At 42.0% G+C, this 21,700-nt stretch overlaps 1 protein-coding gene across 3 annotated transcripts; it reads left to right on the top strand.

Moving 5' to 3' along the window:
- Positions 1-2,304: 2,304 nt before the first annotated feature.
- Positions 2,305-16,541, top strand: rnf8 (ring finger protein 8, E3 ubiquitin protein ligase). Of its 3 annotated transcripts, none has more exons than XM_017695624.2 (8): positions 2,305-2,833; positions 4,012-4,140; positions 5,169-5,840; positions 8,309-8,365; positions 8,466-8,555; positions 9,587-9,694; positions 12,673-12,877; positions 16,133-16,541. In XM_017695624.2, exons 1-8 carry the CDS (start codon positions 2,711-2,713, stop codon positions 16,288-16,290), a joined length of 1,542 nt encoding a protein of 513 aa, XP_017551113.1. In that variant the 5' UTR covers positions 2,305-2,710; the 3' UTR covers positions 16,291-16,541. The 3 variants fall into 3 exon arrangements, with proteins under 3 accessions (XP_017551113.1, XP_017551114.1, XP_017551112.1); XM_017695625.2 differs by having other exon boundaries at positions 2,306-2,833; positions 8,303-8,365; positions 12,673-12,884; positions 16,133-16,325; XM_017695623.2 differs by having other exon boundaries at positions 2,307-2,833; positions 8,303-8,365.
- The last annotated feature ends 5,159 nt before the right edge of the window (positions 16,542-21,700 follow it).

The raw sequence follows: 21,700 nt of genomic DNA, 5'->3' as shown, positions 1-21,700 counted from the left end.
ACAATTAGAGACTGCAGCTCATCTTTTGCAGAGTTTGTGTCATCCAATTTCTAGCCTTTGACACAGTGTCAAACTCCAGCACGACTGCTGGGTCTAATACTAGCACCAGCACCACACACATTACCGTCTCAATGCCACTGCTGTGCTGAGAGTGGACTGAGGTTTCTGTGGTCAGAAACTGGCTGTTGATGCATGGAATAGACGGGGCAGATAAACTTTAGGAATAAACAGGTGGGCTACAGACTGTAACTCTACACCTACACAGTAGAGCTATAAGGCAGGTGGAGGCCATAAAATGTAAGTACGAAGCAGGAGCCACGCTCTGGCCAAAACACAAAATGTAAGCATAGTTACATCTGTTAAACCCCAGGTTTACCTTTACCCTAGAGATTACTCCTCTTCTGATCATCTGGTCTTCAGTGGTGGACAGTAACTGAGTAAATGTAATTAGTTTCTGTACTTTAGTATTTTTGGTGTATCTGTACTGAAGTTTTTCCGTTCTGGGCGTCTTTTTCCTTTCACTCCACTACATTTCAGAGTCTAATATCCGACTTTTTCCTCCTACATTTTGAGAAATCTGTCGTTCCTTTTGGTTTCTGTGTGTATAAAAACGTAACATGTCAAAACGAAAGAAGCGCAAAGCCAGAGCACCAATCAGGGCCCAGCGGTCACTTTGTTCTGAGCTGGTTTTGACCTGTTGGTCATACCGACCCAGTGCAGCACGTGGTTCAACGTCAGCGCAGCAGCGTAAAACTTTGGGAGAGTCTGTTCAACATAAATGATGAACTAACCTAACTTTGTGTAAATAGAGCACAATATAGAAATATGTCCACATATGCAGTCGAGACTGACGCGGCTTTTTTCTGAATTTCTACAAACACCATTTCATTTTATAGTAAATGAGTTTGGGCTGGTTTATGTTTATGAACAGACGCCTACAGATCAACATAGTAAAGGAGCTCATCTGTGATCCTGAGTTTAAAGCCAGTTTTTATTCAACTTAAACTTGGAACTAAGTTGTAAATAAATCTGAAACTGAAACTTTGCTTGTGTGTAAAAAGTGATTTCAGAGCCACTCGGTTCTCCCTGATGGAAACTGTTTACCTTCAGTGTTTTGTGCTTCTGATCATTTTAATAGACGTCAGCGTCACTAATTAATGACGTTCTATTAAAAGACTGGTTTACCAAGAGAGAAGCTGGAGGACTTTCACCTGAAATGAGTTCATGAAGCCAGTCTGGTTATAAAAATGATAACAGGACATCAGAGTCAGAATTACTCTTTTAGTACTTTTACTTTATACTTAAGTACATTTGAAGGTAAATACTTTAGTACTTTTACTCAAGTGGAGGTCTAAAGGGAGGAACTTCTACTTCTACTGGAGTGATATTTTACCTTGGGTGTCTCTACTTTAACTCAAGTACATGATTTATGTACTTCGTCAACCTCTGCTGATCTTGAAGGTGAGCGTTAGTTTTGAAAGACATTTAAAGTGTGTATACATGGGGGTGGGCTGTTTGAAACTTTTTTTGTTCTTAAAACTTTTTTCCAGTTGTTTAATTCTTCACTTCAATTATTCCCACATGGAAAACCTTTTTTTAAGTTTAAAATAGTATGTAAACATTGTCACAGTTTCAGAACAAACCATTCACTGCCCACTCAGTACAGTCCATACATGGAAACTATGCTGCAAAAACAGCCTGTTTTGAATGGATTGTTTCTGTGATGTCACAAGACCAACTCATTCATATATATATATATATATATATATATATATATATATATATATATATATATATATATATATATATATATATATACACACACACACACACACACACACACACACACACACACAGCAGGTTAGGCCCGCCCACTCACAATAAAGTTTTCTTAGCTGTTACTACTTTTTGAATGAGACACGTTACAGGGCAGCCAATCATAACAGAGCTCATTTACATAAATCAGTCTTCAAGGCACAGTAACAAAAACAGCCTGTTCCATTGTAAGGCATACAGAGAGGTGGCAAAATGGCCATGTAAAATGACTAAATTTTCACTACATAACCGTTTACCACACTTATTCAGGTCTGTCTAACAAGCATGTATTCTGATAAATTAAAATAGTTAATAAACAAGCAGATCTAACTTTAGATATTAATTTCTGTGTTCTGTCTACGTATTCACAATACCTATACCTTTATGTAGACCTCAGAGATGCTAGAAATATGTAGAGTATGGACCCTTTAAAGGGTTAGCGTGGACTTTTATTTTGAAATGCACAACAAAATAAGACATAAATCGGCTGTTTTCATATTTTTATGTTCGTGCTTTTTGTGTGTGTTATCTCTCGCCTTTATCTGGTGTAATCTGCATTCTCATAAATCTGACTGAGCTGCTAATTGGTGCAGTTTACTGTACATTTTTTTGTAGTTTGATCATTTCTGTTTTAGTTTTGTCCTTGAGCGGTTCAGTTCAGTTTAATGTAGCTAAGTTGGTTAGCTGGGTTGGTTTAGTGCGGTTTAATGTAGTTCATTAGTTTATAATTCTGTTCATTTTTGTTATTTTTTGTTCAAATTTGTTCAGTTTAATGCTATTTTACGCCAGTTTTGTTGTTTAGTTTGGTTTTAGCTCTGCTTCCTGCAGATCTGCCGTGTACAATGACAGCAAATCTCGTCGTCGTGGTTATTTAGTCCTACATTTTGAGTGAAATATGGAGGAGGTCGATGAAGAACAGAGCAGTGCTGAGGGAGAAAACTGTGTAAATGACAAAACATGGTGTTTAAAACGAGTTGGGAAAGACACCGGCTGGTTACGGCTGTACGAAAACTCTGAGGTAACGTTAACTGAAGCTTTGTTATTGAGGCTGAAGCTTCTTACTCCAATTTCCCGTTCCACCTTAAATGGAGCAGCAGGTAACGCGCCTCGGTTTCTCCTGGCGCCCCAGCGTCGCTATTTAAGGTGGAACGGAGAATTCGTAAAATGCTGAGTGGCTAAGCTAATTACAGCTAATGTTTACACCCAGTTGTGACCATTTGGAGCCAGTTGGGTGCATATTGACACGTTTAGCATAATAACATGTCTCATTGAATGTAAACGGAGGTGTTTTGGTTCTGTATTGTAGTTATAACTACAATACTACTTTGTTCGACAGGGCGGAGCTAATGCTAACAGAGCGAAACTCTATGAAGCTCACAGCTAAGCTAACTTGCATGATGAGACTCCATCGATTTTCTGAAACATCTGCATAATAAACGGTTTAGATGTAAACAAGTCATCCAGGGTGGTTTGTCGCGAAACGTTTCTCCGTTCCAGAGAAAGTAAGTCAAAATTGTTCACAGTGGTGGTGATGGGAACCAGACATCTAGTTACCTCTAAAAGCTCCCTCACAGAAAGCTGCTGGCATGAGATGGTTATGGATACAGTGCCTGGTGTCTAAAACATTGTTTTATGGTAGTTCTGGTATGAAGTCCTGGTTTAACACGTGTTATGATCAATTTATTTTAATCTACTCATGGTAGATGGATACATGAAGGGTGTTATAAGTCGGAATAGAAGAGAACTTCCCCCCCAAATGTGTCACTATTTTCATATCACTCCATATAAAGCTCAGAAGATGCATGTAGGTTCACTGGTGGTTCTGGGTGGTAAATAAAATGTCTGTATTTGTGTTGTAATCATGGTTCCCATCACCACCACTGTAAAATCTGTGCCTCTGCAAATCAGCCACTTCACACCAAACCACTCCGAATGACTCTGTTTACATCTCAACCCCTGAAATATGCAGACATTTGGAAAACTTGGTGGATATAATTGGTCATTTCCCTCTTTAAGATGAACACATCTTCACATATATTTTGTGTTTTATTTTTTGAAGACAAGTGGTTGGCAAAACATTCTTAATATCAGCCCCGTTAATGACCTGTAGGCCTGATTACCTGATTATCTCAAAACATTTGAAAAGTTTAGGGATGTAAGTTTTTTTTAAAAATGACCCTTTTGTTTCTTGACCAGGTTACCATAGGCCGTGGCCTGAATGTCACCCATCAGATCCTGTCGGTAAGTTGTCCACTGATGATCTCCAGGAATCACTGTATGCTAAAGCAGAGGGAGGATGGACAGTGGACAGTCACTGATAATGAGGTACAGTACTTTACATAGGTCAGCTTGATTTATTGTGCTTATGCCTTACAGCTCTCTTGGATTCATAATTGTAACTAGTAGTTTCTGAAATATGTCTTATTGTCTAATATATAATAATAACTGTATGTTTTATATATGAAAATGTAGTTTACTGTTCATAGCAGTAATGTAAAAGCAATACATGGCAAGAAATAGCATAAAATTAAAAGAGCACTAGAAGAAACAATGTTTAATAAAAGTGAAAGTGTAAAAGAAATGTGAACCATTAAATGGAAATTCCTCAGATGTTTCAGAAATGCTGCATAATTAAGTGTTAGGTGCTCTAGAGGTCCATACCGAGTCAGAACTCTTCACAGTGGTGATGATAGGAACCAGGCGTCCATCTCTAAAAGGCCCCTCACAGACATAAATATAAATACGCTGATTGATGCCGGAGATGTTGATATACTTCATGTTTTAGGTCAGATCTTTATCTCAAAAGGCAAAATGGTTCTCAAAGACAAAAAAATCAGAGTTACTGCTAATTTACCTTCATTAACATTACAAATAAAAGCTCAGAAGACACACATAGGTTCACTGGTGGTTTTGGATAGTAAATAAAATGCCTATATTTGTGTGTGTAAACACTGTGACCCCCGGTTTCTATCACCGCCACTGTAAAGAAATCTGAGAATCACCCTGTTTGTGTTTCAACCACTGACATATGCAGAAATTTAGAAAAATCAATGATATGCAGTTCTCCTTTAAAGCAGAAAACAGAAAATTCAGACATGGTCAGGCATTCTGATTTATATTAAGCTGTTAACCCATTAAAAGGTTTAAAAATCAGTAAATTTTGATACATGTTCTCAAATGTCAGTGGTTCCACCATTCGTGTTTTTGCATTGTGTTTCAACAATTCTAGATCAAATTTTATTTCAGTTTTTATTTTAACAGTGGCTCAAAATTGTACTGAAGTAGGTGATTTGAGTTGAGCTCAAGCTGTTATCCTTACTCTTTTTTTTTTTCTCCCCTCTCCGCTGTTTCAGAGCATAAATGGAGTGTGGGTGAACGGAACACGTATTTCCCCTCGGAAACCTCACGCCATACAGCAGGGTGATGTTGTGAGGTTAGGTGTTCCTTTGGACGGCAATCCAGTCGAGTTTGAGTACATCCTGGTTCGTCGCAGACTCAGCAAAATCAAAGATTTCTTGACTAAGGGTGTTGCCGCAGAGGCTGTAGCAAACATCTCTGTCCCTAAACCCAAAAAGTCGAAGCGTAAGTTTGGCACGGATGAAGTGGAAGCAGGTACGACGTTGGATTCCAAGAGCAAGCTGTATCGCAGTTCCAATACAGACAAGTCCAGTGCCCAGCCGTGTCCGACGGCAGCAGCGCATCAGAGCGTCTTACCTGCCTACAGTGGGCCTAATGACCCACCCGGTAGCTCCGCCCACTGCAGTGATGGCAGCCAGCAGCTAGCCACCCTGCAGCGCTACAATAACAACCTGCGAGCGCTGAAGGAACGAATGGAGGTCACTCAGAAACGGGCGGCCGAGCTGGCAGGGCAAGAGCGTGCCAGCGCGGAGCAGCAGAGAAAGATGCAGGAGCTGCAGGAACAGATGGAGGTTTTACGAGGCCAGCTGAACTCCCAGCAGGAAATGGCCCTACACCGTGTGGAGATGCTGGAGAAATCCATCTGTGAGGAGGAAAGGAGACTTGAGGTGAGAGACGTTTACTGCTGCACAGTAAAGCAGCAGTTTTTTTTATTTCTGCTCAATTTAAAATACACACAAAAAAAACAAAGATACCAAAATATATGGTGCAGGGAGAGTCCACCTAAATAACCTTAAAAATTTAAGAATAAACCAAACCCCACTCCAGGGAAGGGTGAAGGACTTGCCCAAGGTGGAGGAGTTTAATTATCTCAGGGTCTTGTTCACGAGTCATGGCAAGAGGGATCGTGAGATCGGCTGCAGGCCGGGACAGGCGGCAGCAGTAATGCGGTCACTGTACCGGACTGTAGTGGTGAAGATGCTGAGCCATAAGGCGAAGCTCTCTGTTTAACGGTCTACATCCTGACCTCACCTATGGTCATGAGCTGTGGGTAATGACCGAAAGAATGAGATCGCGAATACAAGCGGCGGAAATGAGCTTTATTCGCAGGGTGGCGGGCTACACTCTATTTGATAGGGTGAGGAGCTCAGCCATCCAGGAGATGATTAGAGTAGAGCCGCATTGAGAGGAGCCAGCTGAGGTGGTTCGGGCATCTGATCCGGATGCCCCCTGGACACCTCCCAGTGGGGGTCCTACCAGGATAAGACCCTGGGGTCGTCCTAGGACCCGCTGGAGGGATTACATCTCCAAGTTGGCCTGGGAGCGGCTTGGGGTCCCCCAGCAATGAGCTGGAGGACGTTGCCAGGGACAGGGTCATCTGGGATTCTCTGTTCTCCCAACTGCTACTGCAACCCTATCTGGACTTGACTAACAATACATTGTGTGTAACTTTCATGGCAAATGGACCAAAAGGAAAGACCCGAAATGACTTTTGGTTCCATTGATTTACGTTAAAGATAAAGTTGTTTTTTTCCTTCTCCTCTAAAATGATCATTTTGGAGATGCAGGGTTTTGTTCCAGCAGCGATATCGTATTTAAGCAGTAAAAAGAGCATGTTGTCTTGAGTAACACGGTGGCTGTGATGTTAAAACATTCGATTCAATGTTCAAGGGGGAGGTCAGCAGTATGGTGATATTTTGTAATTCATGTTCAACAATAAGTAAAACACTCAGTAATTCAAGGTAAAAGTTATAGGTGAAAGTGATGTTGCTCATAAAAACACGACCTTCAATGCTCTTTTGCTTTTTTCCAGCAGTTCTGTCAAATAAAGAAAAAATTAAAAATGAAGTCTGTGGGTGGGTGATGATTCCAAAATATCATATCGCGATACTTAGACATTTTTCCACGGCATAAACACGTGCCACTTTTAAAAAACTGTGGATACTTTTATTGCATGTTTTACTTACTGTACTTTAGTTGAGCAAGACTCACTATGCCTTTTTAATGAAGCATGCAGTTGTTAAGTACTGATGAACAGCAGCCAGGATATGAATTACAAAATATCACCACGTTGCTGACCCTCGAACGTTGAATCAAATGTTTTAATATAACCAATTCCTTAGTACCTTTTTGTGTTGTGGAATGAAAGTGTGGCAGTGTCGGCTTCACTTCAGCCTTTCCAGTATTTGATGAATTAACCTGAATGTTTCGTTCCAGTCAGTCTGTAAAGCGTTTCACACCATCTCGTGCTGAATTGTATTCTGTTTGTTTCTGGCTTTTTTTCCAAGTTTAGTCGTTCACAGCTGCTGATCGAAAAGCTTGTTCAGGATCAACGTAAGGTTCAGAATTAGATTGTGCTAAAGTATGAAGTATTGAGGCAGTCGTGGGCTGGAGGTTAGGGAACTGGTCCTGTGACCAGAAGGGCGCCGGTTCGATCCCCAGAGCCGACAGCACATGACTGAGGTGTCCTTGAGCAAGACACCTAACCCCCAACTGCTCCCCAGGCACTGTGGATAGGGCTGCCCACCGCTCCGGGCATTGATTAATTAATTAATTAATTAATTAATTAAAGACATTCATGGCTGAGACATACATGCAGAACATTATGAAACGAAAAAGCAAAACCCTTTAAGTGTTCTAATAATCTGAAGCGGAACCATCAACGTATTACATATAAAATATTAACTCGTTTTTGGCTTTTTTGCTGTATTAAAATGAATTGAGACACTGCTGTATCAGATCAAATACTGAATTTGGTGGATTGTTCCATCCTTACTACATTAGCCTTGTAGCCACAATACAACCTCAAATAGTGTGACGTTGTTCAGTATCTCTAATAGACTTGATTTGATCCTGTGTGACTCACTGTTACCTCTAGAAATCAGCGGTAGTAATATTTGGGGTAAGGGGTAAATTTTGTTGTACTGTTGGAGTCCTGGGCAGATGTTCTCAGCTGTTATGGGCTTCGATGAGCGACTCTTTTCAGTTTACAATAAGTGGAAAACTTGCCTTCACAGTTTTGCCTCCACAAAAATGTCGGCCTGAACTCACAAGTAGTTATTCTTGACTTTTTTGCCATGTGTTTGTGTAATTAATAGCAATTCATTACAACAACTGTTGCTTGTCAAAGATGCAGCAAGCCCAACAGAATGAAGTTGGTCTGAAGAAACAGCTGGAGGAGGCGTTAAAAGAGGTAGGAATTGCAAAGAGCTGTGTTTTTCAAATCCCAGCAGTCAGGCCAGGATTTTATTGTACTTATTTTATGTTTTCTTTCATTTTCACTTCTGTCGCAGCAACGGAAAGTGATAGAAGAGCTCAAACATGCAAGGGAAGGATTTAAGGAGGTCCTACAGGCCAAAGACAAGGAGTTGGAGGTTACCAAGGTAAACCCTCTGAGACGTGGGGACTGATTAGATTTACACCGACCACCTTCAGTATTTAGTCCAGACCTACAGAAACTATTACTACTTACCAAAGGATTAAAAAGTGCCTTAAATGAGAAGGAGAAAAGAGCAAATGGCTCACGAGAGATGTCATCAGCTTCATATGCCTAACTCATTCAGTTATCATTTGGACATCAGTTGCACATCCATCATCATGATTATGCCTTAAAGGAGTTTCTGATGGATGTGAATTACAGACAATATTAATAGCAGACTAGTCGCTCATTTAGAGATGCTGGAAAGTGTGTTGAGTTGGGGGTACTGAAATTTTAAACAGCATATTTGTAACGTGAACGGTGGCGTCATGCAAAAATGATTTGCCACTTTTTGTTTTGACTGTTTTTTCCACAGTTTACACGAAACAAAGTGTATAATAAGACAAATAATAGCCACATACCTGATGCATCGAACAGCTGATGCACACCGTTTTTCTCTGTTTTCGCTTCTTTTGGACAAACTTCATGCAGACGAGTTGAGCTACATGCAGTCAAATTGTTGTGTAGCATGGTAACCAGTTGTCATGCCCACAGTCACACATTCGAACACACTCCAAGCAGGAGATACAACAGGTGATATATAAAGTGAATTGTCATTAGGTTTTTTAACCCTATTTATAAAATAACATGAGGCAGCATTTGGGCTAAGAAATGTCCACAGCTCTGCACACACTTTCACTCTGTGCACCTCTTTTCTTTAGTGCATGGCTTCTGGAGGCTTTTAAAATGATAAAAATATATAAAAACATAAAAAAGTAAACTCTCTACTAAAACAAGCAGGTATACATCTTCACTATTTTCAAATTAGTTTCACATTTGGATCTTTTTTTTTATTCATTCATTCATTTATTTATTTATTTAGCTGCTGCAGGTAACCAACCTTTTAAATCTGCTGCACCCTCATCATCCTCAGTGCCCTTGTCCCTGTGCGTTGTAGTCTGTTCGACTGAAATGTTGTGGTTCTGGTTCCTGCAGGAAGAGAAGGAGAAGGCAAGAGCGCAGAAGGAGGAGGTTGTCACACAGATGACAGAAGTGCTAGAAAATGAACTGCAGTGCATTATCTGCTCCGAGCTTTTCATCGAGGTATGGTCGCCTTGTGGCACTAAATATTAATATTCCAACTCCTGGTGGCCATATGGATGATGTTTTCCGAGAATATTCTGTCTTCTCTTTGGGTCTTTAGCAGAGGTGGACGAAGTACACAAATCATGTACCTGAGTTAAAGTCGAGACCCCCAAGGTAAAATATTCCTCCAGTAAAGTAGAAGTCCTTACTCGACCTCAACCTGAGTAAAAGTACTAAAGTATTTACCTTCAAATGTACTTAAGTATAAAGTAAAAGTACTAAAAGAGTAATTCTGGCTCTGATGTCCTGTTATCATTTTTATAACCAGACTGGCTTCATGAACTCATTTCAGGTGAAAGTCCTCCAGCATCTCTCTTGGTAAACCAGTCTTTTAATAGAACGTCATTAATTAGTGACGCTGACGTCTATTAAAATGATCAGAAGCACAAAACACTGAAGGTAAACAGTTTCCATCAGGGAGAACCGAGTGGCTCTGAAATCACTTTTTACACACAAGCAAAGTTTCAGTTTCAGATTTATTTACAACTTAGTTCCAAGTTTAAGTTGAATAAAAACTGGCTTTAAACTCAGGATCACAGATGAGCTCCTTTACTATGTTGATCTGTAGGCGTCTGTTCATAAACATAAACCAGCCCAAACTCATTTACTATAAATATATACTTGTCCAGCTTTCACGTTCATAAAGAACCCCAGAGAAAACTACAACTTGGGCTCTACAATTCTGGATTTTGTTTCTAGAGAAAAATCATTGAAGATATTTTCAAGCTCCTTCATCCTTGTTCTGTCGAGTGCTGGTCCATTTTGCGTTTCTTGAGTGCTGGATCCTCTGTTGTTAATAAATGATTAGAGTAGACAAAAGCTGTCCACTCTATCCACATCTTCTCCATTAATTTCTAATATAAATGTCTAGTGGAATGACAGGTTGGTTACACATTTATGGAACTACCTGGCTCTTTCCTACTGAGTTTTCCCTGTTCCAACACAGCTGACATGAAGGAAAACACTAAATGTGTAGTTGAGTTTTAGTCTAAGACCTGTATTTAAAAATAAATCCAGTGTATTTTATTAAACTCTTATTCTGAACATACTTTATGATCTCATGAGCTTTTAAACATTGTATGGCCATTGGCTGCTGTTTGTGAAGCAGAAGTGTCACTTAACTCTAATGAAAGGGAAAAAAACGTATCTTTTCACAAGATAAATGTAATTAGATGATTTTAAAAATCAATAAAAATAAAAATCAATACATTTTCTTACTGAGCGTTTCATGCTCTTGCCCTCGTCAAAGTAGACGAGACTCTGGTCGGTCTTTCATGTTGAGCTTTGACTCATTTTATTTGCCCTCAGAGCTGAATTTTGTAGGTAGATTAAATTGAGGTCATTTTTCTTTCGTCGAATCGTCGGATCCATTGGCTTCTAAATTCTCTGTTAATTCATGTTTTCATCAGCATCGTCCTTTTTAACAAACCCTGTTGTCTCTTCACTACTCAGACTCGAAATAGCAAAATAAAGTTAAAAAATCTATGAAGACGTCTGACATTGTTCTCCTTCTGGCCTGATATCTAGGCCTGTAGTCGGTGGACAGTAACTAAGTAAATGTAATTAGTTTCTGTACTAAACTGTAGTTTTTTCGTGTATCTGTACTTTACTTAAGTATTTCCATTTCAGGCGACTTCTTACTTTCACTCCACTACATTTCAGAGTCTAATATCCGACTTTTTTCTCCTACATTTTGAGAAATCTGTCGTTCCTTTTGGTTTCTGTGTGTATAAAAACGTCACATGTCAAAACGAAAGAAGCGCAAAGCCAGAGCACCAATCAGGGCCCAGCGGTCACTTTGTTTAGAGCTGGTTTTGACCTGTTGGTCATACCGACCCAGTGCAGCACGCGGTTCAACGTCAGCGCAGCAGCGTAAAACTTTGGGAGAGTCTGTTCAACATAAATGATGAACTAACCTAACTTTGTGTAAATAGAGCTCAATATAGAAATATGTCCACATATGCAGTCGAGACTGACGCGGCTTTTTTCTGAATTTCTACAAACACCATTTCATTTTATAGTAAATGAGTTTGGGCTGGTTTATGTTTATGAACAGACGCCTACAGATCAACATAGTAAAGGAGCTCATCTGTGATCCTGAGTTTAAAGCCAGTTTTTATTCAACTTAAACTTGGAACTAAGTTGTAAATAAATCTGAAACTGAAACTTTGCTTGTGTGTAAAAAGTGATTTCAGAGCCACTCGGTTCTCCCTGATGGAAACTGTTTCCCTTCAGTGTTTTGTGCTTCTGATCATTTTAATAGACGTCAGCGTCACTAATTAATGACGTTCTATTAAAAGACTGGTTTACCAAGAGAGACGCTGGAGGACTTTCACCTGAAATGAGTTCATGAAGCCAGTCTGGTTATAAAAATGATAACAGGACCAGATCAGAGCCAGAATTACTCTTTTAGTACTTTTACTTTATACTTAAGTACATTTGAAGGGAAATACTTTAGTACTTTTACTCAAGTGGAGGTCTAAAGGGAGGAACTTCTACTTTTACTGGAGGAATATTTTACCTTGGGGGTCTCTACTTTAACTCAAGTACATGGTTTGTGTACTTCGTCCACCTCTGCCTGTAGTGTCTTATGATGTGATGTCTTCGGCTAAAGTCGTTACTTAAAACCTGCAACACAGGGCTGCTACAGATGCCGCACTGGGTCATATTGAATGTAGTATTTCGCAAAAATGTTTTTCTTTATTATTATTATTATTTTAATTGGCTTTGCTGCTGTTTTTTTTTCTTCTTCTTCTTCCCAAGTGCTCCGTTCCGTCTGCTGAGATCCTTTGCTGGTTCTCGGCCACCAGTTGATGACCCCTGCTTCAGACTGTTTAGATTATTTTGTTAGACTACTAACATAAATAATTGTGACAGCCCAAGAAGCATGAACTGTTTTTGATGAGCTGAATAGTAAACTGCACTTTTTCTCTCAGGCTGTGACGTTGAACTGCGCGCACAGTTTCTGTCAGCACTGCATCGGTGACTGGCGGAGACGAAAGGACGAGTGTCCGATCTGCAGGCAGGCCATTCTCTCCCAGACTCGCTCTCTGGTGCTGGACAACTGCATCGACCGCATGGTGGAGAACCTCAGCACGGAGATGAAGGAGAGGAGGCTGGCTCTGATTAGGGAGAGGAAAGGTGAGAGGTGCGTTCTCATCATGTCTTCAGTAGCATGTGCTGTCGGGTAAAACTAAGAGTCGACTCTACAAATCCCGCAGTTTATCTCTACTTTTAAAATGGCTATAGTGTGGAAAACCGTTTCTTTTGGTGGTGATTTTTCAAATCTCATTAGTCGTCAGTCAGTCTCAAGGTGGCATTTTATCTTTTTCAGTTTTGGTATGTCGTAATTTATTATAATTAGATATTATAATTTTTAATAGAGCATGCTTTCGGTATTGAACAAAACATTTTCTAGATGTTTTCACAGGATGTTTACACTACTTTTCAAAAGATTTTAATAACTTGTCATAGTAATAATTGCTGTTGATGTATTCAATGATAATTTATACAGTGTAGAATGAAATACTAGTTAATTATACGAGTTGAATTACTAGTTACTAGTTGCAATACGAGTTAGTTGATAATTAATTGTGGTAAAATCTGAGATTTCATATAAAAACTGACTCATTTGCTAACGAATCATTATCTAAAGGTTATCATTTGTGATGTCAGAGATATTATAGACATTTTAAAAGTCTCTGGGGAGAAGAATGGATATATGTCTGTCCCATTAAAGGGCCCATACACCACTTCTTTTTTTTTTCTCTCTCCTTTGAGGTCCACATATTCAGTCTGTGTTTAGACTGTAATAATGTAAATGGGCTGTTTTCTGATTGGCTGTGCTTCATTTAAAAGTAGTCCAACCTGAAACACTCCTTGTACCTTCAGTGTGAATAGGTGGAGCTAAACTGCTGTAGCCTGAATAGAAGGATATATGTAAATGAGTTGGTTGTAGTGGAATCACAAAAACAACGGCTGGTTTTACAGCACAGTTTTCATATGTGGGCCACATGGACTGGGAAGTGAAGGGTATTTGTTGAAATGACAACAGTGGTCATACGGCATTATACTCTATTTTTTTTTTTATTATTATTATTCATCATCCATCCATCCATCCATCATCTTCTGCTTCTCTGGGGTTCAGGTCGCGGGGGCAGCATCCTAAGCAATGAGGCCCAGACCTCCCTTTCCCCAGCCACTTCCACTAGCTCCCTGGGGGGATTCCGAGGCGCTCCCAGGCCAGCTGGGCTATATAGTCACGCCAGCGTGTCCTGGGTCTTCCCCGGGGTCTCCTCCCGGGTGGACTTGCCTGTGACACCTCCCAAGGGAGGCGTCCAGGAGGCATGCAAACCAGATGACTGAACCACCTCCTGGCTCCTCTCGACGTGGAGAAGCAGCGGCTTTACTGCTGACCCAGCACCAATCCACCTGTCAATCTCCTGCTCCCTTGTACCATCACTCGTGAACAAGACCCCGAGATACTTAAACTCCTCCACTTGAGGCAAGAGCTCATCCCCGACTCAGAGAGGGCCTTTCCCGCCTGAGAACCATGGCCTCGGATTTGGAGGTACTGATCCTCATCCCGGCCGCTTCACACTCGGCTGCAAACCGATCCAGTGAAAGCTGAAGTTCACGGCCTGATGCCCCCAATAGGACCACATCATCTGCAAACAGCAGTGATGTGACCTTGAGGTCACCAAACCGGACACCCTCCATCCCCTGACTGCACCTAGAAATTCTATCCATAAAAATTATGAATAGAATCGGCTGCTTTGTTTGTACAGGGCCTGAATGGCTCGTAGCAAAGAGCCATGTACCCCGTACTCCCGAAGCATCTCCCACAGAATACCCCGGGGAACACAGTCGAATGCCTTCTGCAAATCCACAAAGCACATGTGGACTGGTTGGGCAAACTCCCATGAACCCTCCAGAATCCTGGAGAGGGTAAAGAGTTGGTCCAGTGTTCCACGACCAGGGCGGAACCCACACTGCTCCTCCTGGATCCGAGGTTCGACTATAAGCCGGACTCTCTTCTCCAGTACCCCTGCATAGACCTTACTAGGGAGGCTGAGGAGTCTGATTCCCCTGTAGTTGGAACACACCCTCCGGTCCCCCTTTTTAAAAAGAGGCACCACCACCCCAGTCTGCCAATCCAGTGGCACCGCCCCCGATGTCCACGCAATGTTGAAAAGGCATGTCAGCCAAGACAGCCCCACAACATCCAGAGCCTTGAGGAACTCAGGGCGGATCTCATCCACCCCTGGAGCCTTGCCGCCAAGGAGCTTTTTAACTACCTTAGCGACTTCTGCCTCAGTAATGGACAAGCCTATTCCCATGTCCCCAGACTCTGCCTCCTCACTGGAGAACGTGTTGGTGGGATTGAGAAGGTCCTCAAAGTATTCCTTCCACCACCCAATGACGTCTTCAGTCGGAAGTCAGCAGCACACCATCTCCACTATATACAGTGCTAGTGGCACACTGCTTTCCCCTTCTGAGTCGCCTGACAGTTTGCCAGAATCTTTTCGGAGTCGACTTAGTCACTTTCCAAGGCCTCACTAAACTCCTCCCACACCCGGGTTTTTGCCTTGGCAACGACTGAAGCCGCAGATTGCTTGGCCTGTCGATACCTGCCAGCTGCCTCTGGTGTCCTACAGGCCAACCATGCCTGGTAGGACTCCTTCTTCAGCTTGACGGCATCTCTCACCTGGGGTGTCCACCACCGGGTTCGAGGATTACACAGACGACTGTATCTAGCCAGTATCTCTCAACCTCGCGCACCAACTCAGGCTCCTTCCCCGCCAGTGAGGTAACGTTCCAAGTTCCAACAGCCAGTTTCAGCAACCGAGGATCAGAACGCCAAGGCCCACGCCTTCGGTCACTGCCCGATCCACAAAGCACCGAACCCCTACTACTGCCCCTCCTGGGCCCCTGTGGGTCTATGGGAGGGGGAACTCATGTAGCTCCTTCGGGCTGGGCCCGGCCGGGCACCATGAGTGAATGCCCAGCCACCAGACGCTCGCTGGCGAGCCCCTCCCCCAGGCCTGGCTCCAGGGAGGGCCCCGGTAACCCTGTTCCGTGCAGGGTACACAAGTCCTGCTTTCTTGTTTTCATAGGGGTGATTATGGATCACACTTTGTCTGGCCTGTCACCTAGGACCAGTTTGCCATGGGAGACCCTACCAGGAGCTTTTGCTCTAGACAACATAGCTCCTAGGATCATTCAAGCACAGAAACCCCTCCACCACGATATGGTAGTGATCCATGGAGAGATATTATTATTTATTGAGAAGAAAAATTTTTTTTTTCCATGGTATGGGTCGTTAATGGATCTTGTCTGTCTGTCTGTCTGTCTGTCTGTCTGTCTGTCTGTCTGTCTGTCTGTCTGTCTGTACAGGTCAGAGCAAAGTCCCATCTGTGGCAGTGGTAGTGATCCAGGACAGCAGTAGCAGTGACGGCGACTTGTCGGTCTACTCATCCACAGAGGGCTACCTGGTCAACCCCAGGTGTCTGTACTGCATCGACTCCAGCGACTCATCTTCATGGAGTGATTAAAACCAATTACAGTGTTGTGGCGCTCTCTCTCTCTCTCTCTCTCTCTCTCTCTCTCTCTCTCTCTCTCTCTCTCTCTCTCTCTCTCTCTCTCTCTCTCTCTCTCTCTCTCTCTCTCTCTCTCTCTCTCTCTTACACTTTGAAATGTTCTTTTTTTGGTTTTGTTTGTTTTTTACTTGGTTGTAGATCAGTGTACCATATTGTTATTTTCTTTTCTTGTATAAATAAAGCAGGTTTATTTGTTTTTGCATTCAGCTATTACTAATGTTGATAACTAGCAAAAGAATCTGATAGTGTCCTGAAGCGTGTTTCAGTTCTCATCTGCACACTTAATAAGAAGGTTCTGTTTAGAACCATGAGTTTTATATAGAACTGTTACATTCTTAAATAGTTCTTTGCATTGAGGAAGGATTGATGGAGAATGTGTTGCAGGTGGTTCTGTATAGAATCCGTTTGAAAGTGGTTCCATATGGCACCAAAAAGGATTCTGCTTTTGTTATGATGTCAAGCTTGTTACAGAACACTTCTGCTGCTGTATAGAACCATGTAAAGCACGTTCTCCATCACTCTGAAGAACTTATTCACCATGAGAACATTTAAGCTGGAAACGGTTCTATATAGAACTCATGGCTCTAAATGTAGCCATTGCCTTTACTGAAGAACCCTTGAAGAACCATCTTTTTTCAAGTCTGTTCACTGTATGTCCACAAGTTTGTAGACACCTGCTCTTCCAGCGTTTCTTCTGCAACGAAGGGTATAAATAAGGAGTTTGTCCCTCTTTGTTGCAGTCACAGCCTTTACTTTTCTGGGAAGGCTTTGCACTGGATGTTGGAACAATGCTGTGAAGGTTTGATTGAGCATTAACGAGGTCAAGTACTAATGTTGGACAGTCAGTTCTGGATCTCTCCAGCTTGTCCTAGAGGTGTTGGATGGAGCTCCATCATTCCAGAGTATGCAGTTCCACTGCAACATAGCCCAATGTGAGGGGGCTTTATACCCCTCTAGAATACTATATATTGTCACGGTCCTATCAGAACTTAATAGCTCCTTTTTTCTTTTTATATTACATGAAAATGTTCCTTCTCTAAGATTACCATGTTGAAGTTATGAGGAGAGAACCGGAAGGTTGCCGGTTCAATCCCCAGTGCTTGACAGCACATGACTGAGGTGTCCTTGTGCAAGACACCTAACCCCCAATTGCTCCCTGGGTGCTGTGGATAGGGCTGCCTGCTATTCTGGGCAAGTGTGCTCACTGCCCCCTAGTGTGTGTGTGTATTCACTAGTGTGTATGTAGTGTTTCGCTTCATGGATGGGTTAAATGTGGAGGTGGGATTAAAAAAAAATCTCTTATAATACATACTACATGTATTAGACTGACCAGTAGGGGGCAGCGGTTTGGTAATTTTATGTGTTTAATTCCAATAATGCATCTTAAAGGCCCCACAGTATTTATAGCACTGCTTTTAAAACCATGTCCTTTGCTTTTGTTGAGGTAGATCTTAACAGACTTAAGTTGGTGTCCTAGAATCTGGCACTCCTGTGTGTTGCACACGTGGCAAATGATCGATGAGGCTTCAGATTTGGCCTGATTGCAGCTGTGGGTTGTTGGAGTTGTGATTCAGTCCGCTGGGGCTTTGCACAGAGAGTGCATTTCACCGCCAGCATCCAGAACCGTCCGTGCTGGGGTGGGACCTCTGACATGCCAGTCCATTAGTGGTGCGGTGCACAGGGAAGCGTGTGTGTGTCAGCTGCTATTGCAGCAGGGAGACGGTGACGGACGGCCCGGGGCCACCGCTGCCACAGCCAGGACACTCAGCCCTGATGTGTCATTAAAAGAACCATGTCAGCGACATTTCCACCCCACAGCTACCTCTAACTCCTTCACACTCCTGCTGCCTTATCGCGTTCAGTCTGTAATTAGGGCCCCGTCCACACAGATACATCCGACTCCTCCCCCGTCTGACCAAGGGCCGCTAATTATGTAATCAAACAATGAGAAAAGCAGGGCTTTGGGAATATCTAGGACTGTTATATCATGTCCTTTGCCATGTCTGCAGTCCTGCTGCAAGTCCTGCCTTGATAAATGAAATGTCCACAAAGAGTGGTAGATAAACCTATAAAGCCCACCAATAAAAGCTCCCTCACAGAAGGTTCTTGCATTAAATGGTCATGAAAGCACTGCCTGAAGTCTGTTGACGTAAACTGTGTTTATATTGGTTGGTTAGTGTTGTGGGTAACACCTCTGCCTTCTACGCTGTAGACTGGGGTTCAATCCCCCACCTGGGCAAGCCCCCTACACTATACCAATAAGAGTCCTTGGGCAAGATTCCCAACACCACCTTCACCTACTTGTGTAAAATGATCAAATTGTAAGTTGCTCTGGATAAGTCAGCTAAATGCTGTAAATATAATGTATATAAGTTCACTCATAGCAGGGAGGCTGTGGAAGAAGCATTCTGATATTCAGATTCACCACTATTTTATTATTATCAACATTACATTTAAAAATGCAGATTCATGCACATTCATTGCTGGTTTTGGGTAGAAAATAAAATGGCTATGTCTGTGTAATATTACAAATTTCTCACATTTCAATATGTATCTTTCATTTCCAATTTCCATTTCAAAACAGTCTGTTTTGATTTCTGTTTTTGTGATGTCACAATGTGTTTACATATATCCACCTATTTAGCTTTCAGCAGTTTAGCTCCGCCTATTCACATTGAAGCTCCAGGAGACGTTGGAAAATTGTGAAGAAAAGAATTACGACTGAGTTTGATACACTGAACTACTTCTCCATCTGGGGTCCACAAATAGAGCCGGACATCAAGTTCTTTGTTTCTACATCTGTTTGTCTCTGTTAGAACCGTTTGATGATGTTTTAGGTTCTAGGGTTCGACCTCAATATCAAAGCTGTGAACTTGGCCAGAAGCCCTCAGTCTTCCCGAGAGTCTAGCCAGCTGGGAGGGAGACTCAAATAACCACAGAGACAGTGTCTGTACTCAGAAGGCTTTTCCAAAACCGGTGCCATTTAGTAGTTAAACACTCAGTCCACCCAGCCAAACAATCGATATAAGGATTGCAATGTGAGCCCAAATTACAACGTTCAAGCCAATTGTTTGGCGTTTCCCCTGCTTTAGGTTTAAAATAACTAACACCCAACCCACTGGTTCACAGGCAGTAATTTAAATGGTTAGTAAACACATACAAAACAAAACACAGACAAGAATGAAAACAACGAATGACTCGAAGGAGGGAGGCTTCAGTTTCTCAAACACTGCATGTACTCAGCTTAACCCAGGCATGAAAAAACAGTTCAAACTGGACAAGGAGTGATCCTCTCCTTTCTCTCAGTGCACACAAATCTACCCTTTCTTGCACAGGGCAGAATCCCAGCCTGCCCGTGTCAAGAGAAACTCGGCTCTGCTTACAGCGGAGGCTTCTTATGCCTTTACAGGGTTATGTAATACATTCAGACAACCATGAGAGGCTGTGTGAGTAATAAGACAGAAGAAGAAACAAAGTCTTACTTACCAACACAGCATCCCACTTCTGACACCAGGTTCGACCTCAATATCAAAGCTGTGAACTTAGCCAGAAGCCCTCCGTCCTCCCAAGAGTCTAGCCAGCTGGGGGGGGGAGACTCAAATGACCACAGAGTCAGTGTCTGTGCTCAGAAGACTTTCCCCATTTATTAATCAGAATAGCCGAGTTTATATACATACAAATGGTACGACCATCGCGTGATCATGCGACAAGACAATAGAGAGAGAGGACTGGATGAAATAGAGCTTTAGGTGGACGACGGCGCCCAAGGCCGTTTATGACCATGTCCAGGAACATGGAGCCTAAACAACAGACAGTGTTAGGACATTGCTGATCGGATATCGCTGTCACTATGAGCTACAACTCACCATATGGACGCACAAGCATAAGCTGAGGCCTCTGTATGATGCAAGCCCTATGGCCTTATGCGCACCATAGGCCTGAACCCCACAGGTCATGATATAGTCATGAACCCAGGATTGTGCACCGACATTAGGACCTAACAGTCTCTCTTTATGATAAGTCAGCACAAAAAAACACGGTTCAAACATTTCCTGAATCTGTAGAGTCGCCCTTTCCGTTCCATCTTATCCCGAGATCATACATGACTCACATCCAGAGTTATGGAGCTAGGCCAGTCCTATGTTATTCAAGGTGGTTGCTAAGGTGTTGCTAGACTTTTTCCACATTATCCCAGGTGGTTGCTAAGGTGTTGCTAGACTGTTGATATGTAATTTCAGTCTTGGCTTGGCTACCTTTGAGGCAAATTGTGTAAATTCGATTTTTAATACTTCACAATAACACAGGGCTCTTTGCAGTGTTGTCTCTGCAGGACTCAAGGCTATTACTGGTTTTGGAGGGTGCAGGAGTGAAGCGAGCTGACATGTTTGCATGGGTGCTGGGTGAAGTGTGACAGTGCGTTCTGTAGCAGGAGCATCTAAAATGTAGTTAGTGTTTCTAATAATTTTTGTTATGTGATTCAAGATTCTTTATTGTCATTGCACAAGGTTCAACGAAATTGGGAAGCAGTCCTAACAAAAAAAGATTAAACTAGGAATGAAGCAAAAAAATATATGAGCTACTCTAAAATATAAAATGCAAGATATTAAAAAAGACTATGTAATTTAAAATTATTTTAAAACATAAAAAAGAATAAAACTAAAATAATTAAAAATAAAATTATAAAAGTAAAATAGAGTGGATTTAAAAGAACGTAGCAGCTGTGGTATTGCACGTGTGTGAAATGGAGTATTTCTAATTACAGATAGTGCTTATCTTTTTTGGAAAGGTGCTGGTAGACACTCTGTTCCTGTGTTGTTGGTGCCTGGATGGTAGTGTGCAATGTAGACGCTGCTCTTAAGTCTGTCCATGATGTGATGGACTTGTGGTATCTGCCTGATGGGAACAGGCCGACCAGATGATGACCAGGATGAGATGGGTCTTCCAGGATGTTAGCTGCCCGGCTGAGGCATTTCATTTATACAAGACCATTTTCCAACCTCTCTTATTTTGTAAGAATGATATATGTAAATGAGCTCTGTTCTAATTGGCTGTGCCTCACTCAAAACGTAGTCTGGGCTGAAACATTCCTTATAACCTCAAAGTGTGAAGAAGCCAAGCTAAACAGCATTAGGCTGTTTTTTTTTTTGGCATCACAAACCGTGAATTCATAACAGCCTGCTTAATTCCCATACATGGACTGTCTGGATTGGAACCTGAATGATACATTTTGAAACAAATAGTGTTTATATGCTTTAAACTCTTCTGGGGAAAAAACACGGAATATTTGCTTTTCTTTGATACGGGCATTTGAATTCTAGAAGGGCCCCCATAAATTACGTGTAAACGAACTTCCACCATGGCTTTG

The sequence above is a fragment of the Pygocentrus nattereri genome, chromosome 4, assembly GCF_015220715.1.
Source record: "Pygocentrus nattereri isolate fPygNat1 chromosome 4, fPygNat1.pri, whole genome shotgun sequence".
In the NCBI taxonomy this organism is placed as follows: Eukaryota; Metazoa; Chordata; class Actinopteri; order Characiformes; family Serrasalmidae; genus Pygocentrus; species Pygocentrus nattereri.
This window is presented reverse-complemented; position numbering and strand designations above follow the sequence as displayed.

Excerpts from the sequence above, each read along its gene's own strand:
- rnf8 (XM_017695623.2), top strand. The coding sequence starts at position 2,711 with ATGGAGGAGGTCGATGAAGAACAGAGCAGTGCTGAGGGAGAAAACTGT. Across the intron at positions 2,834-4,011 it reads GGCTGTACGAAAACTCTGAG|GTTACCATAGGCCGTGGCCT; the intron begins GTAACGTTAACT and ends TTTCTTGACCAG. Across the intron at positions 12,878-16,132 it reads TCTGATTAGGGAGAGGAAAG|GTCAGAGCAAAGTCCCATCT; the intron begins GTGAGAGGTGCG and ends CTGTCTGTACAG.